The following is a 21,793-nucleotide window of genomic DNA, read 5'->3' as shown; positions in this document are numbered from 1 at the left end:
ATGTGATTAGCACTATATTTGGCATGAAATTAACTGCACGTTAAACGTGTTGAACGCTCAACATTGAAGTAGTATAGGTCGTTGAATTGACATGATTTGATGGCTGAGATTAATTGAATCTGCCCCTTTAGGTCTTTTTATACTGGTATAGATATAGATATAGATACTGTATATTATAGGCCTATCCTGCACTAAATTGGACTTGTTAGACCGTGCAGGGCCTCTGGGCCCGATAAAAGAGGCCCTGCAAGGCCCAACACGGCTTGCAAATTTCGCCCCAACCCCCCTCCCAAACAGAAAATTAACAATCCCCCCCTCCTCTCTCCCACCACCGACTGCACGCGCCATTCCTCTCCCTCTTCAGCTCCACCGGCGGCGAGCCCCCGTCCTATCCCCCCCGGCCCCCGCGAAGCAGCCGCGAGCGCTTTATCCGCCGGCCCGCCCTCTCCGCGGCCGAAGGGCTCCCGCCGCGCCGCGGCCTTCCTCTCCTCCTCGGCCGCCGCCCGCCGCCACCCCGGCCCCCGTCGGACGCGTCACCGGAATCGCCGTTCCCGCTCCAGCCTCGGCGCTCCCCCGCCATCCCAACGCTGCCCACGATTTCGGCCATTGGGTTCTCAGGTACGGCCACTTCTCCGTCCACGATTGGTTAAACCCTAACGAACCTCCAAAAAACTCGGGCGCACCCCATCTAGATCCGCCTTTTGTAAGAGTAGGACGTGATGGTTTGCTCGTCCAATGTGCTCGCGAGTTGGGGCTGGCGTAGTGGCGTTCTGAGTTGCAGCCTAGATAATCTGTTCCCTTATGTTCCAAAAAAAAGAGAAAAAGAAAAACAATCTGTTCCTTACCATGTTGGTTGGCTGGCTACATGCACATTTTGCCTCAATGATAGAACTGCATCTGTAATCTCACATCGTGATCAGTCCTCACCTGATGAAAAGTAGCATATCGACAAGTTAGTTAGTTATCTGAAGTTTCTGGAATAGTTTTCGGACACTGCCTGCTTCGATACATTTCAGTCTTTACCGTTGGCTGATCTAAGTTCATTTTTTTTACCAGAACACGTCGATGCAGAGCATAAAACGCTTGCCCAAAAGCGTCCACAGCTCCTTGCGCTCAAGCATTATCTTGTCTGACCTCCCAAGGGTTGTCGAGGAGTTGGTATATAATAGCATCGATGCAAATGCCAGAAAGGTATGCCTTTCAAATGTAGGAGAATAGAAAAGAATCTCTATATGCCGTCCTGAATAGGTTTCCTTTGATTTGAACATAAATGCAAAACAGTCCACAGTTCGGCTTGTATTTTCTATATTGGGTATTGCTTTTTTACTTTCACATTCAAAAAGGGTAAATGATCTACATTGGTATTCTCAGCATCATGTATTGGCATTTTTATACGCCTGTACCTATTTCAGATCGACGTTTCAGTAAATGTCAGAGCATGTTATGTTAAAGTGGAAGATGATGGTATGTGCTTGCATTACGTTTTGAACTTTCTTATCACTGGGATTTGCTTCTGAAAAACTTGTTTTTTGTTGTACTTATTGCAGGTTGTGGTATTGCTCGAGATGAATTGGTTCTATTAGGAGAAAAATATGGTAAGTTAGATTTTTTTGTTTGTTTGTATTTATAAGCTTGCCTTTTCCTAACTCAGCAGTACTATTTGCTTTATCTTAAAAATTGCATCGTTGCAACTGATCCTTACACAGTGAATCATATCTTTTGGGGGCTCATTTGAATTCATGGACATCAGAATGAGATTTTTCTCATACAGAAATGACTGCTTGATTTGCTTCGAAAAGCCATTCTGTGATAGTTGACCTCGATGATTGATATTCAAAGGGGATATGCTTATTCTACCCTGAATTCTTATTGTTACTTGCATAAGGCTATAAATTGACGACTGATAAATGACCAAGGGTGCTTTATTTTCACTAGAAGGGCATGCAAATATATTTAATCATCAGTAGGTACATACAGATTCCAAGATAACATACTTACATACATTTATTTCATCACTCGTTGGTCGTGACATGTTAGTTGCATTAGTACCTCCAGCTGGCTGATTTTTTATCTTGTTTTCTTCTCTCACTGTTCAACTCAATTTAGTTTATATCCTGTCATCATCGTTGGATTGGATTCTTTTGGTTGTTAATAAGTAGGAACTCCTTTGATGGAACTAGGAACCCCTCCTTTGATTGAAACTAGGAATCCCTTCTTTGGTGGAACTAGGAACCCCTTCTTCTTTGATGGAACTAGGAACCCTTCCTTCTTTGATGGAACTTGGAACCCCTTCTTCTTTGGTGGAACTAGGAACCCCTTATTCTTTGACGGAACTAGGAACCCCCCTTTCTTTGACGGAACTAAGGAACCCCTTTTTTCAGATTCAATTAATTATCTTGTTTGTCATTTGTTAAGTAGAGGCTCACCACCTTGTGCAAGTATCTAAAGAAAGAACTACTCAATGCTATTCAGTGGATTTCAGTGTGCTAATGATGTATAACCTCCTTCTGCCATCACAGCAACATCCAAGTTTCCTGATGTCATGGGTGATGCGGAATCTAGTTCTAGAAGTTTTGGATTAAATGGTGAAGCGCTCGCATCACTTTCTGATATCTCTGTGGTTGAAGTCAGGACGAAGGCTCGTGGGAGGCCAAATTCGTACTGCAAGATAATAAAGGCACCGCTTACACACTATACCCATTTACTGTTGTGCATACTCTTGACCTATTCATGTATAATGTATCTGAATGTCTTGTCCTGTGGCAACTGCACAGGGATCCAAATGCTCACATTTAGGAATAGATGACCAGAGGGAAGCTGTTGGTACAACAGGTACTTGTTTGATATTTTTCTTGAATAAAAGCAGAGTGGCTGTTATGCATGCTACACATGTTCACCAAGTTAGGCACACTATAATACACAATGCATGTGAAGAATGAGATGCTGTCATTTTTCTCTAGTCATGTGTGCTATATTTTTGTCATGTTCTTGGCGAACTTATCAGAGAAGTTTCATCTTTGTAGTTGTTGCTCGGGAGCTTTTTTATAACCAGCCTGTGCGGAGAAAACAAATGCAATCTGGGTATATTTGACCTTTATTTATTGTTCACATGTACATGTTTCTCTGATTTCACAGCTTTGTATGACAAATAATTTGAGTAATGATTTCTAAATGTAATATTTTGTAGTCATAAAAGAGAACTGCACTTGTGCCAAGAGGTCCTGGGTTCGAACCAGCCTCTCTGCATTGCACTTTGCAGGGGTAAGACTAGGTTCCTATAATCCCTCCCCAGACCCCACCTTGTGTGGGAGCTTCTATGCACTGGGTCTGTCCTTTATAAAAGAGAACTGCACAATGTGAAGAAGTGTGTCCTGCGAATTGCACTTATTCATCCACAGCTTTCAGTCAGACTTCTTGACACTGACAGGTAGAGGTATTCTACCATGCTATACTAGGCATTTTAGTCTTACCTACATATTTACAATTTACATGTCTTTTCTACAAATGCAGCGAAGATCAGTTGCTATACACAGTTCCTTCATCATCCCCTTTGCCTCTTATATCAGACAGTTTTGGAAATGATGTCTCCAGTTGCCTTCATGAAATATCTACCTCACATCAAAGCTGGGCTCTTTCAGGGCACATCTCTGGACCAACAAATGTGTTCTGTAATAAGGTAATGTCATTTCTGTGTATTGTGAGCTGTTCAAACTGAAGTTTTGACAAATTTTCTTTAGCAAAGTGCACTTTTTTCCATTTCAGGATTTCCAGTACTTGTGTATCCTACAGTCCTATTCGGCAATTATTCGTTATCTACTTTCCTTTACCATTTTTCAAATACTTGAGTTGGAGACATCATCCTTTACTTCTCAAAGATATCAACTCAAGATTCGTCAGTAGAAGCCCAATCCATAATATTCTGAATAGTCTGGCAGCTAGTTTCCAGTCTTCTATTACAAGGACGATTGAAGAAACCGATATTCAGAGCCGAAAGAGGCAGAAGACTAATGTCTACCCTGCATTTTTGCTGAACTTCTTCTGCCCTAGATCTAGCTATGATCTACATTTTGAGCCTTCAAAGACTATTGTGGAATTCAAGGTGATTCAACGTATATGTGTGCTTTTGAGTTCTGATTTTCCCGTTTTTTCTAGGAAAGCTTGATTTTTACTACTTGTATGGATATTACACACACTTTGTTTTTATTCAAAATTGGACAAGCACACTTCGTGTCTCTGGCATCCTATATATCAAAGTAAGTGATCCTATTCAAATTCACATGCAAGCCATCCACATCATCAAGCGCATGTAACACTTCCACTTTCCACTACATGCAAGCCCTCCACATCATCATTTTTTATTTTTTCAGCAACAAATAATTGAACTTGAATGTCACAAGGCAATATAACATGCATCCACCCTCTATTTGCCTCTAGGTTTGCCACCTGTCATATGGTGAGAATGTGGTGCAATATTATTCTCATATGTATATTCTAATTTTATTTTGATAATTTCATTGCTATTAATTTCTGCAGCAACTTGGGGGGGGGGGGGGGGGGGGGTTATCTAGTGTAAGAAATAAGACGTTGATGTCTTTTATGTTTTCCATTTTCAGCTGAATTTACTCTCTCATAGCTTAATTTTAATATTTCCTTCTTTTCTTACTGTTCAGGATTGGCAAAGTATCTTGTTTTTCTTTGAACAAACTATCACAAACTACTGGAAGAAGCATGTACCACAATCATCAAAAGGTTAGAGGCTAAGATCTTCATTTGCCTTGTAATGTCTTAAAACTGAATAATTTTGGAGAAGTTCTTGGTATGAATGGATTTGTAACTGTTACCCTTTCCTACTGGCAGGCAAAGCTATTGACGATACCTGTGTTCCTCTGAAAAGTGATGGTTAGTGACTTCTGGTGAACATATTTTACTTCTTTGATTCTCATTTGTTTTTCTTTGTTGTGACCTTTCTTCACGTGTTGTGGTGTTGTGGCTGCAGTGAAGTTGAATAGGGCCTTCCTAAAGCATCAAAATGTACAGAACAAGGAAGATGATGCTGATTTACAGGATCACACTCCACGTAAGAGTTCAGTCAGAGAAAGCAATTTTGGTACAGGTGCAGCAACAGCTCCTAAAGACCTGGACTACTTTTCTTTTGATATGAAACCACCCCCATGGCATGTCTGTTATCCAGATCGAATCAGCGATGCATCTGAACACTCTGACAATGTTGCTAGGAACGATCTTACACATTTTCCTAAAAGGGTCAGTTATCAGTGGTTGGAGGATGGTTCCTCCGAGCTAGAAGACTGTAGTCTTTCAGGTGCTAACCCAACTGTTTGGAAAAAGCGACGGATGGAAGGTATATTCCATGGGCATGCATATTCCTGTGAAGTTGGAAATTTTGAAGACGTGCAAACTGAAGGCCTTTCAGCTGATAACCAAGAGTCTGAGATAATGGGTCCAGAAATTGATCTCCAAGAACCTTGCTTTGGGGTTGTCAATAGACCCAACAGAATTACCTGTGATTTTATGCATAATGAAACTAATATAAATGGAAACATGTCTGGCTGTGATGGATTATATACTGAATTTGATAGATTCGATGATGATTGCCTACTCAATGAAGTCACAGAGACAATGGGTGATATTTCTTGCCCTGAGATGCCCCACTTCAGTGATGAATTCTACCATGAAGGTTGTAGTACCCCCATTATCTTGAAAAGGTGCAGTACAAGAAAGCAGTTGGGGACTGCAGCAGGATATGTTGACGGCCTTGAAACTAATGCAATTGCTCAGATGAACTTCCCTGATATCCGTGCAGCGTGGGAAAGTGACGTCATGGATATGTCCTCCATCAAAGATAACCATCTTCATTTATCTCATTCATTCTTGTTACCTGATACACCTAGCAGTCAAAGTCATGCAAGGACTGGCTTGGAATTGCAGGGGAGATCAAGTAAAAGGTTTGCTTCTTGGAACTGTGAAAATATGGACAGTGATTTTAGATCTACTTGGGACAGATTCACCAGTAATTCGTCAAGAATATGTGAAGGATCTAAACATTTCAATAACTTAGATGATGAACCTCAGTCACTGAATTACCTCAATCATGTCGATCAGTTTGTTTCTGAAGATGATGAGATACCGTGGAAATCAAAAATCAGTGCACCATTGTCACACATTATTTCTCCCGAGAAAAGTACCAACGGTTACCAGTTGAATGGCTCTTCTTCCCACCTGGCAAACAACAGTGTGCTTATTAAAGATCTACCTAATCAAGACAATTTTGGATGCGACAGGAGATCCAGGTTTTCCAAGGGTAGATCTAGGAGCTGTTCTGCCCCACCATTTTACAAAGGCAAACGAAAATTCCCTGGATTAAATCATCCTCAGACTAAATTGACAGCAGACGGTGATAAAGATATCCCCATTAAGGACTCAGAAGGTTATTCTTCTTGCAACCTTTGCCATCCTTGTGTATTGTGTTGTCAGTGCTAACTTTGTACTGTTCGAATTGAATGTAGAAACTGCACCTGCACCAGAGAATATCTCAAATATGAGTGCAACCCAGCCTATTCCTGAGACTTGCAGCAGTGAATTTTCTGGCCTAAATTTCAGGTATTCTGCTATTGCCCGCATTTACGTAATGCTGAAAAAGTCCTTGAGCCTGTTACTGAACGCTTCTCTCATTTGGGTCAGCTTGAAGGGAAACGTGAAAATGCATGAAGAGACATGTTCTGATGGGCTTGAAAATTTTACTGCTCAAATAACTAAATGGCGGGATGACTCTGACCAGCATACAGTTGAGCATGCATTAAAGTTTGAGATACTCACATATATGGACTTGAATATGGCCCAGTTACTGTGCACTAATTCTATGCTTACTATTTTATCTCCTTGTGTAGGCTTTGGAGTCGCCACATATTCCTTCCGCATGCTACGACGATATACTTAACATTTCTTCTGGGCCTTTACATCTCTCTTCTAGCTCGCTAGTTCCTGAGTGTATTGATAAAAATTGCTTTGAGGAGGCAAGAGTTTTGTTGCAGCTGGATAAGAAATTTATTCCCGTCATATCTGGGGAAATGCTACTCCTTGTTGATCAGGTTTGTAGCTTATTACTTGATAAACAGCATTCCTGGCAAATGAAATATTTTTAGTAGTATATCTATTTATTGTTTCTTTGCAGTAATAATAATTAGCGAATGTTCATGAAGTGGATCCTTGACTTCATCATGCTTGATCGCAGTTTTTTTTGTTGTTGAGGTTTTTGGATATATGTCCAATACAGAAAGTATTCCTATTATATCGCGATAGTGAATTCTGAAGCATGCATTCCCTATGTTCGTGTAATTTCGGAAGTAGACAATGCATGTATGATGGCAGAAAATATTTTCTGAGATATTTAGAAAGTCATGTCCTATCTTACTCCTGTGCAGCATGCAGCTGATGAAAGGATACGTTTGGAGGAGCTCCGTAGCAAGGTTGTTAATGGTAAACTTACCAGGGAACAACTTTTAAATAGGGCTTTTCATCTTACATGTTGATTGGATTTTCAGGTTTTATCAGATGAAGACCGACGTATCACTTACTTGGACTCAGAGAAGGAAATGGTACCTCATGTTCTTATATTTGTCATCTGCTGCGTTGTGTTAATATAACACGTGTGGACATGGGCGAATGTTGTAGTGTTATAAACTGAGTTTTTGATAGCTAATGCTAAGACTTCCATGTGGTGCCAGGCTCTCCCTGAGGCTGGATTTCAATTGTTCCAGAAGTATGCTGATCAGATTCAGAAATGGGGCTGGATTATCAACAATTCCAGCACTTCCTCTCATTCATTCAAAAAGTATGTGTTTGATTACCATCTGGTCTTATTTTTTTATCGGTTTTGTCTTATAAGCTATATTTTTCATGAAATTGTTTCACACGTTTCTGTTTGTTCATTTTAGTTTTCCAGTCCCCTTTCAGTACTTAACGCATCTCCTTTTCTTTTTTAACAACTTGAGATTTGACTGTAGTTTTCTTTAGATTTTGCAATTTTGTTAGCACTTACAGAATCCTTCTGTTGATACTAAGATATACCATTTACTTTATACTCAGGAACATGAACATTCTGAGGAAACAAGGCCGTGTAGTTACCCTTGCTGCTGTAAGCAACCTTTTCTATCATCTATATCCATTCAACGCGTTTGTAATATTGCTGTTCCTACATATGTCACTTCAATCTTCTACCGGGTGAGGAGTCCTATTGGTTTGTACTATTGCTGAGATCCGTTTATTTCATAGGTAAATGGTTATGTTACAAAACCCCAAAAGTTTGTTTGATCTTCACCTTGAAATTGTGCATAGATTGATAATTACTGTATGAATGGAAAGAGAAGTTAACCTCAGGTTTCTCAAAAGTTTGAAAATAACAGACAAGCTTCAGAAAGTGTTCTACACAATGTTTCCTTGTAATAATATTCAGGCCATATCTTTATGAGATTCATATCACCATGTCTCTTGGAAAGAATCAATCATGTAAGGGATAATTGTTCTTCTTGAGTTGAATAATTTGCAATATCTATTGTGTGTTGTGGTATTGATAGCCCCTGATGTCTTAGGTTATCGTTATCTGCACTTTTGTCTTGTTACCTATTAGAAGTGGAATTGTTCGTTTGTCATCAATTTGACAAATATCTGGTGAAATTTTCTCAGCAAAAACTGCATTATAGTATTTTCGTGTGCTAATGGTCATCTACACCACAGGTTCCATGTATTTTGGGTGTTGATTTGACAGGAAAAGATCTTACGGACTTTATTCAGCAGGTGATCCATACACTTCCTTTTAAGTTCTTCTCATTCATTTAATACATTTAGGACTATGCAAGTCAAACTTTTCGAACGTAGGTTGCTTTTCAGCCTTTTCTTGACACCCTATTTGTACACCAGTAGATGGCTGGTGCTCTCACGTTTGAAAAATGCCAGTCAGGAAGTAGTAACCTGCGGGCATGGCTTCTGAAGTATCATGTAAATTGAGCTCATGAGTGAATTAGGCGAAAATTTGAATCAACGTGCCATTTGCAATGAAAAGAACTGCAACGATTTCACCCACCTGCATGTGTGATTTTGTCACAGCAACTTCACTTACCCGTTGATATTCTCTGTAGCTTGATGAGAGCGACGGGTCATCGTCTATCCCTGCAGCAGTTCTCCGTATTCTTAATTACAAAGCTTGCAGAGGTAAACATTTCATCCCTCATGTTAGTACGTGGAACCTTTTCCTCAAGCATCTTCTGTAATCTGTACCTTCGCTGTAAGCATCATGTCGATACTCACCCTTTGGTTTACAACTGCAGGGGCAATCATGTTTGGCGATCCCTTGCTACCGTCAGAGTGCTCTCTGATCATTGAAGAGCTGAAAGCGACGTCCCTGTGCTTCCAGGTAAACACAAGACAGAAGAATCTCTGGTTCCTTTTTTTTCTGTTGCCACCCGATGATATAGTTTGCGAAGATGTCAGTGAAGATGGGAGCTTCCTTTTGTTCTTCCATAGATGAAATGGAAATACATTTCTCGTGCAGTGTGCTCACGGGCGTCCGACCACCGTGCCCATCGTGAACGTGGCGTCCCTCCGCCGCCACTTGGCAAGGCTGGGAGCGCCGAGCGGGAGGAGCGAGGCGGAGGAGCCCTGGCATGGCCTGTCGCAGCACGAAGCCAGCCTCGAGCGCGCCCGGACCCGCCTCAGACAGCTGAGGAGGCTGCGGCGTGGCACCCTGTAGGACGTAGAGGTAGGGAGACAAGGTAAATAGCTCTCCAGAAATATAGTGTGATTTGTATTGTAGGGGGAGGGGGCGACACTGTAAAGTAGCCCCGCGCGCATTCGTTTCTGCCGTAGAGATGATAAAGCAAGCATCAACCAGTGTGCTTGTCGAGAGCAGTCAGTCATTTTCATGTAAATACAATATTAACCGAGCAATAAAATATGGTACAGTACGGAAGCGGATTAGGAGCACTCGGGTGCTCCACCCCCCTATATTCAAAAATAATTCAATAATTCAAAAAAAGCCAAAAAAATCTTGGATATATTTTTGAATCAAATATGACTAGGTATTGTACTCGTATAAAATGTTTGGCCAAGGAATAATTCTCGTTGACTTCAGGGCAAAAAAAAACAAATTTATGATGACAATATAGCATGAATAGTATTTGTATCTAGCATTTTTTGGGAAATCTTTGACCCCGGATACAATAAAAGTCATTTTCTATTTAAATCTTTTTATACGAATGCAATACCTGGTCATGTTTGATTCCATAAAAAGATTCGATTTTTTTGACTTTTTTGAATTACTAAATTATTTTTGAATATAGGGGGGCGTAGCACCCGAGAGCTTCTATGCATTTTCGGGTACAGTATTCACTTTCTTTGTGCAACCGTTTTGTTTCACTCTGGCTCTGCTGAAGCGAGATGCACATACTAATGAAGGATTGCAAGCATACATTATGCGGGGTGATGTCCCCAGCCAATATTACTTCACTGGTCACTCGTTCCTAGTGGTGAGTGCCTATTGCGGTCTTCAAAGCCTGGTATAATGAGAGCCTTGACAGGTGTCCTTTTTCTTAACTGCTAGTTGAGTGCATTTTTCAAGGCTTGGCGGGCGACGTACAGTCAACAAAGATGACGGCTAGTATGGTTTTCAATGTGTTATCAGAGATGCTCTTTGGGTTTCTTTTCTTTCATGAAGAAAATATATGTTCGGTGCCGTGGTTGTTTGTTCCGCATCACGGTTGATTGCGATAATCCCATTAGATATCGACCCGATTTTCACATTATTGGATTACCCTTTTTCTTTTCTTATTTCATTATGTTTTAGCACGTTGTGTTATTTTCTCCTCTAGGGCAGTGTGCTGTAGTAGCATCTACTTCCTCCGTTGCTAATATAAATCTTTTTAGAGATTCTAATATGGACTATATGCGAAGCAAGATGAATGAATCTAAACTCTAAAATACGTTTATATACATCCGTATGTAGCGTTTATTGAAATCTTTAAAAAGTCTTATATTTAGAAACGGAGGAAGTATGTGACAACCTTACTACGCTTGATATGATATAGAGTACTACTCCCTCCGCCCCATAACGGAGGGAGTATTTGTTTAGCAAGCAGATCGACCATCGATCAAATAATAATCACCAAATAATGTATTTTTCTATTACTTTAGTATGCCTTTACTTATAGTGACATTTATAACAGATCCGGTGTTTTTTTGAAGAAAATTATAGCCTTATATTTTTTGAGTCGAATTATAGCCTTATATAATGTGAAAAGAAAAAATGAAAAAAAAAGCTGTGCCCAAACGAGGCAATCTTCGGCCCATGAGCTTCGTGTACGAAATGGAGGATAACAACGTCGCTGTGGTGAGTCAGCCCACGAGGACGGCCCATCTCTCTCCCGGGCTGGCGTCGTCTCGTATCGTAATATTGGCAGCCGCGCGGAGACATTTCGGAGGCTGCCATTCCATTTCCGTTCCCCCCCAAATCCTCCCGCCCAATCTCCCCGCCGGCGGGACGATGGGCGCCGCCCACGACGACGACGACGGCGACTTCGCCGCCACCCCGGCGCCCGCGCCCGCGCCCGCGCCCGCGCGCGGGGTGTACCAGGTGAGCGGCGTGCCGGTGGAGTTCCCCTACAAGCCGTACGGCACGCAGCTGGCCTTCATGGGCCGCGTCATCGCCACGCTCGACCGCGGCCGCCGCCAGGGCCGCTCCCACGCGCTCCTCGAGTCGCCCACCGGCACCGGCAAGTCGCTCTCCCTCCTCTGCGCCGCGCTCGCCTGGCAGCGCCACTACCCGTTCCGCGCGCCCCCCGCCCCCGCCGCCCCCGACCCCCTCCTCCACGGCGGCGGCTTCGTCCCCGACGACACCCAGCAGCAGCCCACTCCCGGTACGCCCCTTCCCCCCTTTCGTCCTCTGCTTCGCCGGTTCTTGGATCGAGGACCCGCTGCTGCTCGTTCTTGACTTGGTGCGTGTCGCGGTTCTTGATGTTCAGGCATCCCGGAGAAGGCGGCGGCGGCGGCCAAGAAGAAGAACGCGCCGACCATCTACTACGCCACGTAAGATCTGCCCTCCCCTGAACTGAACCGATGGGACAATCTTGCCGGCCAGGTTTCTTGGCTGCTTGTCTGAATCGATGAGATGAATCCTGATTGATTTCATTCCCCATCGAAAAATCCTGATCAGTTTCTTGGTTCCGTTGTCTGTCTGTCTGTCTGCTGCAGGAGGACGCACTCTCAGATCACTCAGGTGGTCCGGGAGCTGCGCAAGACCTCGTACCGAGTGCGCATGGCCATCTTGGTACTACCTAATGTTCCCATCTCAGTGCACTTCTTGCCTCTTTTTCTTTTTGTCAGTTAGAAAAGGAAATCCATTATCCGACCAATGTTAAGTAGCAGTGGCACAAATGACGCCAAGCCATGTGTTCAATCATCATGTGGTAGTGTGTGTTGTTCAAGCCGTAATCCCCAGGAGCCACATTTATGTGGGGCTCCAATGTTCTGAAGTTAAACTGCATGTAGTTTGACCAGCCAGTGATCATGCAATGCAGGCCTCAAGGAAGCACTATTGCGTCAACAAGACCGCATGCATGGCTGACTCAATTGACGAGGGATGGTAACATACAAGACACATTTCTTTACTAATTGTTTGGGTTCTTCATTGTAAACCATTTAGTGAGTCCTTTTCTCCCTCATCAGCAAGAGGCTCCTAGACGACAAAGTTCAAGGATGCCCAGAATTCAAGTGAGTTTTCCTAGCTTCTTTCGTGTAAAAACATATTTAACCTTGATCACGTTTCCCCCTTTCCCTAATAATGCGAGGAGAAACATGTATTGGCAGGAATGCACAGAAACTGAGTCGTCATCCATCCCTTCAGACCGGTGGCTCCTATGAAGTTCACGATATTGAGGATCTTCTTAAGGTTGGAAGACAAGTCAAAGGTTTGTCTATCTCTTTGGTTACATAGATTTTCCCCTGAGGGATACATTATGCCACCACTGGATGCTGAAATCTATTGTCTTGCCACCTTTCTTTTTGGTTATCTGCAGGATGTCCATATTTTGCTGCGCAAACCATGGCAGAAGCAGCTCAACTGGTTTTCTGCCCATATAACTACCTAATTAGTCCAATTGTCAGGAGAGCAATGGACATTAATATCGCTGGCTCAATCGTTATTCTCGATGAAGCGCAGTAAGTCCAGACTCATGATTCTTTTTCAGTGTCAATCAATGGTTTCCTTAGATAAGCTAGCAATATATTTCTTGTGGTTCCTAATCAGTTATCACTCGGAAGTTTTCTCTTCAGAGCAGTTTTAATAACAAAACGGTGAATTCCAGCTGTTATCCTTATTTCAAGTCCTTGCCTTGCAGCAACATAGAAGACATAGCACGTGATTCTGGAAGTGTTGATGTTGATGAAGAATCACTTAACAGTAAGATGATCATCACTGTTCTGTTAAAGCTCATCGTTCAGAAAACATATCCTCCTGTTACAACCCATGCTAAGCTAAACTTATTTATTTCTGTGATCAAGGTCTCAAGGAAGAACTAGCAAAGTTAGCCACTGATCAGGCTGTTGGAAAGATATACCAACCCTTGCATGACATCATTGAGGTACATTTATGAGAAGAGAAGAATTCATAATCCTGTTGTTCCCCATTAATAAAGGAAGAATACACCCCTAGTAGCAATGCTGGTGTCAGGGATTAAGCTCTAGTACTTATGCAGGGGCTTAGCACTTGGATTTCTGCTCAGGAGGGTGATCCACGAGATAACGAATTTGACCATCCTCCTTCATTGTACGTACTATGGAATCTTGTGTTGTTTCTTACCTGATTTATCTATCTAATGTTTGCCATGAGGTACCAGTATCAGGATCTATATAGAGGTACCGACCTTTTCCATTGGTTGATTTACTAGGGGCAAGATTGACATTGTAAAAAAATATCTCTGAATTCATCCAGCTTTGCCATCCCTAGATGGAAAAAGTGCAAATTATCACACTGTCATTGTTGCCGTCCTTCGCTTCTCCATCTCCGCGACCAAATAAAACCTAAGGTTTGGGAATAAATATGTGCTAGTAAACAGTTGGGGCTGGAATACATTCATGTAAAAAGGTAACAATTGATAGTCTTACTCAGCTCAGAATCGAGGTTGCAAGCGCTAAATATGCACTAGAAAAATAAAAGCCAAAAAAAGTGTCTTTGCCATGTAATTTGCTGTTCCTGCTAAGACAAACAATTTAGTGTTCACTTGAAAAATAGTTAGAAGTATATCCCTGTATTGGCGTTTTGAATATTTTTAGTGTCCCTATCTGTATTGCCCCGATACCGACACATATCTGTATCCGTGCCGCACAGCCGATGGAATGTTAAACCAAAGATTGTGTTGGCGTTTGGCATGGATTTGCTGTGATATGTAAAGTTGGAAGAGCTCCTCAGACTTTCAGAAGTTATTCATGATTGCTTCGCGCTGAGATGTTAGGATTTTATGGACCACTGAAACATGACCAGTTGCTTCTATGGTGCTGTGTCATTAGTGCAAATAACTTGGTACTGCACATGGAATCACATTAGGCACTAAAGCATCTCAGATTTTTTTTCCTGTTATTAGATCTTGTCTACTTATTTCCAGTACAAATTTCAAGCATACTAAATCCAAAAATCATCCATTAATATTTTAAAAACATTGGATTCTATCTTGTTAATTAATTTCCACTTGTACAATTCACTAGAATAACTACATGCTTGCAACAAAGGACGAAAGTAAGCATTTTCCTTGCATCCAGTTGATATAACCTTTTGTAATCCTCAGTTGGACTGGTGAAAATGCTGTGAAGGAACTCCAGAAGGCTGGTATTACTCCTGCATACTTCCCGATATTGCAGGAATGTGCGACGAAGGTGCTTCCCAGTTCAAGTTTCAAAATGCAGTTACTCTAGAGTAGTAGATTATATTCACTAGTTTAATGTAGCTCTGGAACATTTTCTCTGTAATATTTCTTTCTGTGGCATGTGGCTGTCAAGACTGTCAACATGCACCTTGATTCTTGATATTGCCTCTTGTTTTAGGCAGTTAAGGCTGCTTCAGATACTGAGTCAGAGGGAGACCACTTAACTGGTCATGGTGCTATGACACTGGAGAGTAAGCAACACCTTGTTCCCCATTAATCTTCAGTAAATTTAATAACCTAATAATACCATGAATTTTTTTCAGGTCTATTCTCCTCACTGAGTCACTTTTTTGGTAGGAATGGGCGCCATTTGTATGATTACCAACTTGCTATCCAACGGTTTGCTCACAGAGAAGGTAGCCATGCTTACTTCCTTATAATATGTTTTCCTAATGATGTGGAAGGGGAGAACATTTTATCAAGAGAAAATTGGCTCTTGGACACTGTACATGTGATTCAGATGCTCTTTAAATTACAAATCTGGTTGCTTGATCAACTTTCAAGTCATTGACAGTCTCATTACATATTTGAATCACATCATTTGCAGGCACTTCTGCCTTTGGAGTGAGAAATGTGATGAGTTTGTGGTGCCTCAATCCTGCTGTTGTTTTTCAAGATATTGCAGATCTAACCCATTCAGTAATATTGACATCTGGGTAAGTTTCCACGTTGACGTTTCTCTTCTCAAAATGTTAGGTAAGTGTTTTAGTTTACGGTAGCAGCATATGGCTTCGATGAATTGAAAAAAAAACAGAAAAGAAAGCAAGTGTATGTACATGTAATGTATAACTAGTAAATATGGTAAATTTATGTATGGCACATACTTGCTAGCTGGAATTTGGCCGAGCACAGGGCTTTCAGCCTTATGGATGTGCGAACAGGCTTTTCACCGCCATGTAGGCACATGACCAGCTGACATATAATTGTTCCAAACTAAATAACTGGTTATCCACTTCTGGAGTTTTCCAAAATAGCCCACAGTTTCTGTGCAATATCAGATCAACAGATAATATATAGCTGGCTCTTAACATATATCTCTGCAGCACACTCTCTCCAATGGGCTCCTTTGCATCTGAACTCGGTGTACAGTTTGATGCTTGCATGGAAGCTCCTCACGTAATCGATGCTGATTCTCAGGTGTGTCTCCTGCAAGTAGGTTGTGCTACAAAATACCTGCATAGCCAAATGGCAATAGTTTTTACTAACTATTGGGTATGAAGTTAAGGAAAGCGGAACCATACTAGTTTCCCCTATCCCCACTCCAGATTTTTTTCTGTTCCACACAACGTTAGCTGGTAAAATGTGAAACATGATTCCTTCTTTCTGCAAATTCGGTCATTTTGCCCCATTGTAATGGAAATGAATATTCAGTTAAATGTTATCATAGATTCCCAAGCTTTATCCGATATTTTGACTGAAAAAGTGTGCAATATGATAAATTGCAAGGCAATGTAATAAAAAGTTGTCTAATTTAAACTATTTGAAAGCTAAACATTTTGAGCTAACTGACATGGCTTGATTTTACTGTACATGCCCAATCCTCTTATATCTAACCAATTAGAATAATGGTTAAGCTAGTTCTGTCAGGTTTCAGGATTTTTTTTGCTAGTCCTAACTGATCATCATTTCTCACCAATTGAAATACAGTGCTGTCCTGGACCAGGCAGCATAGAAATGCTTTGGCCTGATGAACTCTAAGCTTCTTACCCTTTAATTCACTCGTGACCTGGATAAGATATGGAGCTTGCATGCATAGTAGAGATATCATCATAGATTGTTTATGCCAAGCAATCACTTTATGCGATTTCTCAGCCTATGTTGTATGGTGATGCAGGTTTTTGCTAGTGTACTGTCATCTGGCCCAACAACACATCGATTGAATGCCAGCTATAAAACTGCAGATGCATATTCTTTCCAGGTAACTAGTCATTGTTTTTTTTGTGGGTAGTCATTGTTTTTTTATGTGCTAACATAAATCCTTTTCTCCAAAAATTTAATGCTCTCATTTTTATATAGGATGAACTTGGAGCTTCAATAGAAGAAATATGCAGAATAGTGCCTGGTGGTGCTCTAGTGTTTTTTCCTAGCTATAAGCTGTTGGACAAATTGAAAGTGCGCTGGTCTCAGACTGGTCAGTGGGCACGATTGAATGCTCGAAAACCGGTGTTTGTTGGTAAGATTTATGCTGCTTCAGAAACTCTAAAAGACACACTTTACATTCATGTTTCCTGCTTGTTGCTTATCTGAGATTTGTTTGTTTCAGAGCCTAGAGGTAGTACTGAGGAACTCGAGCCTGTCCTAAATGGATACTATAATGCAATCCTTGGTAAGGTTCCTCTTAAGAAAGGCAGAGGTGGTGCAAAACAAATTGTGAAGAATCGAGTGAGAAAGAATTCATCACAGGAATCTGCTAAAGGAGGAGCTGCTTTTCTTGCAGTTTGCCGTGGCAAGGTGCTAATTCTATCCATTTACATGCACACAACCATAAATGCATATGTACACATGCATAAGCCCCAATTTGAAAGTCTTGGTGCTGCGTGTTTATCAGCAGCCATTAGCTTATGTTTTGTCGCTGCTGATTTTTATTTCAGGTATCTGAAGGAATTGACTTCTCTGATGACAATGCTAGGGTTGTTGTATCCTTTATTTTCATCGTTATATGCCTTTAAGAGTTCAGTGTCAAATTCTGCACTACTATCCAGTAGCATGATTGGTAATAGCGAACTGTCTAACGTTTTTAGCTGCCGCACCTGTATGCTTTTGATGCCCAGCAATTTTTCTTGACTAAGACATTAGGTCATTGTTGGCATTCCGTTCCCAAATATGTAAGTATCTTTTTTCTTCTTCTAGACATAAGTGCAGTTCCTTTGCTGTGTTTATTTCTGACGTTAATTCATGGATCAGAAATGATGTCCAAGTAAAGCTGAAAAAGAAATATAATGATTCCTACAAATCATCAAAGAATCTTTTGAGTGGGAGTGAATGGTACTGTCACCAAGCATTTCGTGCTCTGAATCAAGCTGCTGGTATGATACTACTTTATCTGTTGAAGATCATTTGTTGTAATTAAGATGTTTAAAATGGCTAATTACTATAATTATTTTTCTAGGTCGATGTATTCGGCATAAATTTGACTACGGAGGCATAATTTTGATTGGTATGTTACTCAATTCTCACTCCCAAATGTTTCATGGCTTGACAGAAAGTTGGTTCTTATAGTTTTTCTATTTGATTGATTTGTATTCCATTGGATACAATAAGCTGTTCTTGATTCAAAATTACTTATGATCACTGTTGTTATTACAGATGAGCGATATCAGGAAGAGAGAAACCTTCTACACATTTCAAAATGGCTTAAAAACTCAATTAAGCATTATGGTAGCTTCCAGGAGACAATGGATAAGATGGAGAAGTTTTTTCAGAAGGCTGAGGTACTGATATTATTATGCATTTGATATTCTAAATGTGGATGCACTATCTAAAATAAATGGTGATCTTTTCAGGAACATATTAAGATCAAACGTCAAGAAATGTCCACTAAGGATAAGTTGGATGACGATCTACTTACATCACACGGTGATAAAAGAAAGTTGCATTGGCCAGAACCAAATTTCTCAAAACACTCAGTACTGCAAAGTAATCAGAAGGGTAAGTTGGATGACAATCTACTTACATCATACGGTGATAAAAGAATTCTGCCTTGGCCAAAACCAGATTTCTCAAAGCACTCAGTACAGCAAAGTAATCAGAAGGTAAAGAACAAACATGGCAGTCTGAAGGTTTCAAACATTGATGTTGTGGGAGTAGACCATGAAAATTATGGCAGGCCTTGTACATCATCCGAAGCATGCCAGGTCTCTTCAAAATCTTCTGACTTCACAAAGAAAAAAAGCTCCCCTGTACCAGGAAGTCTTTCAACAGCATGCCAACTTCCTCCATCGCATAAAATTCAGAATAATTTGGAAGACGAATCAGACATTGGGGGAAATCATGCAGTTGATATAAATGTTATCGACTTGGAAATTTGCGATTCTATGTCTGGGTAATCTATCATCATTCAGGCATGTTTGTTCCTGAGAATTGTGATGTAATTCAATTCTCATTTAATTAACCTTGCTATTGTTTGCAGGCATGCAAAGTTAACAATCTTCACTCCACCAGAAGACAGGTCGCAAGAGCCTACTCTTGTGGAAAGAACTTCTGCTAAGGATCCAGTTGCTAGCCCCAGCATTCATTCTGAGGTAAATACATCCGCAGCGATGGACAATGGTGAAGATCAGGTCGTAGGCGTGTCTGCTTCGCTCTCAACAGCTAACAGAAACCAATCTTGCGTGTCAACATCAGCGGGTACTCCTGAAAGAACAGCCAATAGAGGTTATCATTTGGATCATGAATCTTCAATAGACAGAAGCGTAAATTCTCAGTACCAGAAAAGGAGAAGGTTTAATATACCAGTGAGCTGTTGTACTGGCACAGAGCATTCTAATCCTTCTAATCCTTCAAGCACATCTTTCTGCAATACTGATTGTGCTGTTAGCATGGCGCCCCGAGATCTGAAGAGAACTGATGGTCTGTGTTGTGAAAGTCAGAAAATGTCCAGGTGTGAAAATTTCAAGCTTGAAAGAAGTCACAAGGCGGCAGAGTTTGCATCAAATAAATCTGCAGGAACAAAGCTTGATATTCGTTGTACCACATGCAAAACGCCACTTGGATTACAGAAGGATGGCTTTCTTGTTTCATGTTCATTGGCATCGCCCTCAAAATTGTACTTGACATGTCTTTTGAGACATGGGCTATCAACTGTTGGCTTCGCAGAAGATCTTATGTCATCGCCACCAGCTGTGGTAAATGTTCTTGTATGTGAAGCTTCTTCACTCAATCAAGGGATCCTTAGCAAATTCTGCAGTGAAGGTTCTGCTCATCAGTCCGGTGTTTGGTCTGAGAAGGATGGATGTGTATACAAGCCAGTAACATGTCCTTTCTGTCCTCGTGAAAATTCTTTTGCCACGGTGCTCGGAGCGCAAGTTCTTGCAGCTGATGCTTCAAATCTGGAATCATTAAACAAGGTACTTTCCACATTTTGATGCATCTTTTGATTTAGTACTATTTCCACATGATTCTAATTGTCCCTCTCTTCAAACGAAGGTGCTCCTGTTTGCTGATTGTTTGGATCTCAAGCATGAACCATCAAATGAACAGGTACGTGGTTTTCCTTCCCAGACCTGTATCCCTTCAGTCATATCGCTGACATAGTAATAAGCTAACAAAAGAAAATACTGTTCTATTTTTCCATATCAAGGTTGCAAGAGATCATACAGTTGCTAGTAACCCCATGGGGACAGATGCTAGTAAACCCATGTCACCCCCACCGGTGATCGATCTTGAGAGTTTTGCTTATAAACCAGTGAAGAAGGAACCTGTGTCACTAAGCACACGGAGGTCCAAGGTTAGTCACCAGTTGCGGTGTCTTACCTATTAATTACACTTTGCTTATGCTCAATTTCCTGTTATTCCAAATGCTGCCATGTTCAGCATAATTTTGGTCTTGCTTCTTTGTATTAGATTTTTCAAATGAATGGCCAATCTCTAAGATAGCTAACCACATGGCACTCCCAGAAGATTGCTGATAGTTTACTGGTAGCTAAACAATCCCAGTTCTAGACATAGTGATCAACTTTTTTTTTTGGGGTACTCTATGAGCAGCTTAGGTTACCTAGCACGAACAGATCCACAAAACCACAACTGGTGCATAACGTGGAGGACTCATAGGATGGATTCGGGCTCGTTCATTGGCGAACTAGGAAGAATTTGTGCCTTAGCAGTCAGCACTACTGGCACACATCATCCTGGAAGAAGATGCTAACTCAGCTGTGGGCTAGATGAGTTGGAGGGAGATGAGATTTTTCATTGAGGTCGATGCATGTTGTAAATACAGAGCCATATGAGCATTAGCTAACTTTTGCTGTGCCGTGCGTATTGTAATTGTAAATCTTAGGAAGGGCGACTGAACTTGGAACACTTCCACTGTATCGATGCAGACTTTTGATTTTATGTGTACTCAAAACAACAATGACGTAAATACACAAAATTTCCAGTGTCTGTATTTATAAGGATTGCTATCCTCTCTGTAGTCAGTGGGTTGTTGATAGTTTTAATTCAACCAAAGCTGAGCTCTGTAGGCCCCTGCTCCATGCTATTCTGGAGAGATCACAATTGACAAGCATCATATACACTTTTTTTAGTGCCTATTATTGATGAATTTTTTTAAGCTAGCTCTTGCCCGCCTTAGTCCTTAACTTAAAATGTTACGAGGTTTGATTGTGTTTTGCTGCAATAAAAAGGACATGAGGTTTTGATTGTACTGCCGCAGTTCCACTAAATTGGTTGTTGTAGCACTGTTACTCACATAAGGTTGATAGACATACAGATTCTCCAACTTGATACGACATTGATCATTGTACTTATGTTCGTACATATTTGAATCGTAGCACAAATCTTGCCTTTAAAAGACCCCACTGCCTTTCCATTCTTATCATATGCACACGCACTAGAAGTTTGGCGCCCACAAAAACAACAATTACTGCTTATAATGACAGACGAGGGGTGGTAAAGATATCAACCACATATACAAATGTTTGGAGTTGGAGGCATTGGGATATCCTTACGCGTTCCATTTCAAATGGAATCTGGTTACCAGTGTGATTGATGCATGATGATAACACTTGAATCCACATCTTGGTACACTTGATCTAGACTGTTCAAAGATAATTGATTGCGGACATCTACAGCATACTGTAGGATAGCAACAT

At 41.1% G+C, this 21,793-nt stretch overlaps 2 protein-coding genes across 3 annotated transcripts; both read left to right on the top strand.

The window, feature by feature from the left end:
* The first annotated feature begins 318 nt into the window (after positions 1-318).
* On the top strand, positions 319-9,977 carry LOC123104740 (DNA mismatch repair protein MLH3). 2 transcript variants are annotated; one of them, XM_044526612.1, is made up of 25 exons: positions 319-618; positions 1,057-1,191; positions 1,413-1,464; positions 1,548-1,595; positions 2,520-2,677; positions 2,775-2,832; positions 3,024-3,081; positions 3,335-3,427; positions 3,511-3,676; positions 3,763-3,778; positions 3,876-4,099; positions 4,671-4,749; positions 4,858-4,899; positions 4,997-6,445; positions 6,525-6,618; positions 6,700-6,802; positions 6,906-7,106; positions 7,440-7,484; positions 7,560-7,613; positions 7,743-7,849; positions 8,104-8,152; positions 8,752-8,811; positions 9,153-9,225; positions 9,342-9,427; positions 9,566-9,977. In XM_044526612.1, the coding sequence occupies exons 2-25, from the start codon at positions 1,066-1,068 to the stop codon at positions 9,761-9,763; spliced, it is 3,639 nt and encodes a 1,212-aa protein (XP_044382547.1). In that variant the 5' UTR covers positions 319-618; positions 1,057-1,065; the 3' UTR covers positions 9,764-9,977. The 2 variants fall into 2 exon arrangements, with proteins under 2 accessions (XP_044382547.1, XP_044382546.1); XM_044526611.1 differs by lacking the exons at positions 319-618; positions 1,057-1,191; positions 1,413-1,464; ... (2 more) ...; positions 2,775-2,832; positions 3,024-3,081 and having other exon boundaries at positions 3,222-3,433; positions 3,763-4,099.
* Positions 9,978-11,475: 1,498 nt separating this feature from the next.
* On the top strand, positions 11,476-21,192 carry LOC123104739 (Fanconi anemia group J protein homolog). The gene is made up of 28 exons (XM_044526610.1): positions 11,476-11,924; positions 12,030-12,093; positions 12,259-12,334; positions 12,585-12,649; positions 12,733-12,777; positions 12,874-12,974; positions 13,083-13,224; positions 13,404-13,465; positions 13,567-13,646; positions 13,761-13,831; positions 14,847-14,934; positions 15,103-15,175; positions 15,248-15,340; positions 15,532-15,640; positions 16,028-16,121; positions 16,819-16,902; positions 17,001-17,157; positions 17,248-17,435; positions 17,576-17,620; positions 17,781-17,809; positions 17,889-18,010; positions 18,094-18,141; positions 18,291-18,415; positions 18,488-19,026; positions 19,114-20,050; positions 20,130-20,183; positions 20,284-20,430; positions 20,688-21,192. The coding sequence occupies exons 1-28, from the start codon at positions 11,552-11,554 to the stop codon at positions 20,751-20,753; spliced, it is 4,077 nt and encodes a 1,358-aa protein (XP_044382545.1). The 5' UTR covers positions 11,476-11,551; the 3' UTR covers positions 20,754-21,192.
* The last annotated feature ends 601 nt before the right edge of the window (positions 21,193-21,793 follow it).

Source organism: Triticum aestivum, chromosome 5A (genome assembly GCF_018294505.1).
Source record: "Triticum aestivum cultivar Chinese Spring chromosome 5A, IWGSC CS RefSeq v2.1, whole genome shotgun sequence".
In the NCBI taxonomy this organism is placed as follows: Eukaryota; Viridiplantae; Streptophyta; class Magnoliopsida; order Poales; family Poaceae; genus Triticum; species Triticum aestivum.
This window is presented reverse-complemented; position numbering and strand designations above follow the sequence as displayed.

Bases quoted from the DNA above. Each gene is read 5' to 3' on its own strand.
- LOC123104740 (XM_044526612.1), top strand. From the start codon at position 1,066: ATGCAGAGCATAAAACGCTTGCCCAAAAGCGTCCACAGCTCCTTGCGC. The intron at 1,465-1,547 runs GTATGTGCTTGC...TACTTATTGCAG, and splicing joins TGTTAAAGTGGAAGATGATG to GTTGTGGTATTGCTCGAGAT. The intron at 6,803-6,905 runs GTTGAGCATGCA...CTCCTTGTGTAG, and splicing joins ATGACTCTGACCAGCATACA to GCTTTGGAGTCGCCACATAT.
- LOC123104739 (XM_044526610.1), top strand. From the start codon at position 11,552: ATGGGCGCCGCCCACGACGACGACGACGGCGACTTCGCCGCCACCCCG. The intron at 12,650-12,732 runs GTAACATACAAG...CTCCCTCATCAG, and splicing joins GACTCAATTGACGAGGGATG to CAAGAGGCTCCTAGACGACA. The intron at 18,011-18,093 runs GTATGATACTAC...TTATTTTTCTAG, and splicing joins TGCTCTGAATCAAGCTGCTG to GTCGATGTATTCGGCATAAA.